At 36.7% G+C, this 490-nt stretch overlaps 1 protein-coding gene across 1 annotated transcript in view; it reads left to right on the top strand.

Moving 5' to 3' along the window:
• Positions 1-490, top strand: part of LOC119581779 (phosphorylase b kinase gamma catalytic chain, skeletal muscle/heart isoform-like) — a gene marked incomplete at its 3' end in the record, with an annotated part of 27775 nt that overhangs the window by 24952 nt on the left and 2333 nt on the right. The window contains 1 exon segment of the mRNA XM_037929909.1: positions 179-337. Coding sequence (XP_037785837.1) covers positions 179-337 — 159 coding nt within the window.

Consider the following 490-nt stretch of genomic DNA (forward strand, 5'->3'; position numbering starts at 1 on the left):
CAAGCAAATTATGGTTTCATATGATGACCTTTTCAATTTATTGTTTATTGTATTGTTATTTGTAGAAATCCTGTTATGATTTGGATATAGCAATAGCTCATTGGTGTGAATAAGATAAGTTTGCTGCATCAAATGTCGAGATGGTTTTTAACATTAACAACATTGATGATCCCTTCAGCAATACAAAGGCCGTCCATTCAATGCCAAGAAGATGTTCCAGTTTGGCATCATGTGTGTGCGTGCGGTGATTCGAATCCAAAGACTTCGTTTTACGCCCGAACCTGTGTCTCTCGCCGTCACCCGGGTTGATCCATATAGGATTAAGGCTCTACGCAAGGTACGGTGCATTAGTATGGGGTTGGGAGTTGATGATATTAGTTTAGAATTATGGATTTCTTTCATATTTAAAAAAAAAAATTTTCCCCCCCACTATTTTTAGGTATTGCTCTTTTGAGTTGTATAAGTTAGAAGAGTGGTAAATTTTTAAGAC

This window comes from Penaeus monodon, chromosome 15 (genome assembly GCF_015228065.2).
Source record: "Penaeus monodon isolate SGIC_2016 chromosome 15, NSTDA_Pmon_1, whole genome shotgun sequence".
NCBI classification, from domain to species: domain Eukaryota; kingdom Metazoa; phylum Arthropoda; class Malacostraca; order Decapoda; family Penaeidae; genus Penaeus; species Penaeus monodon.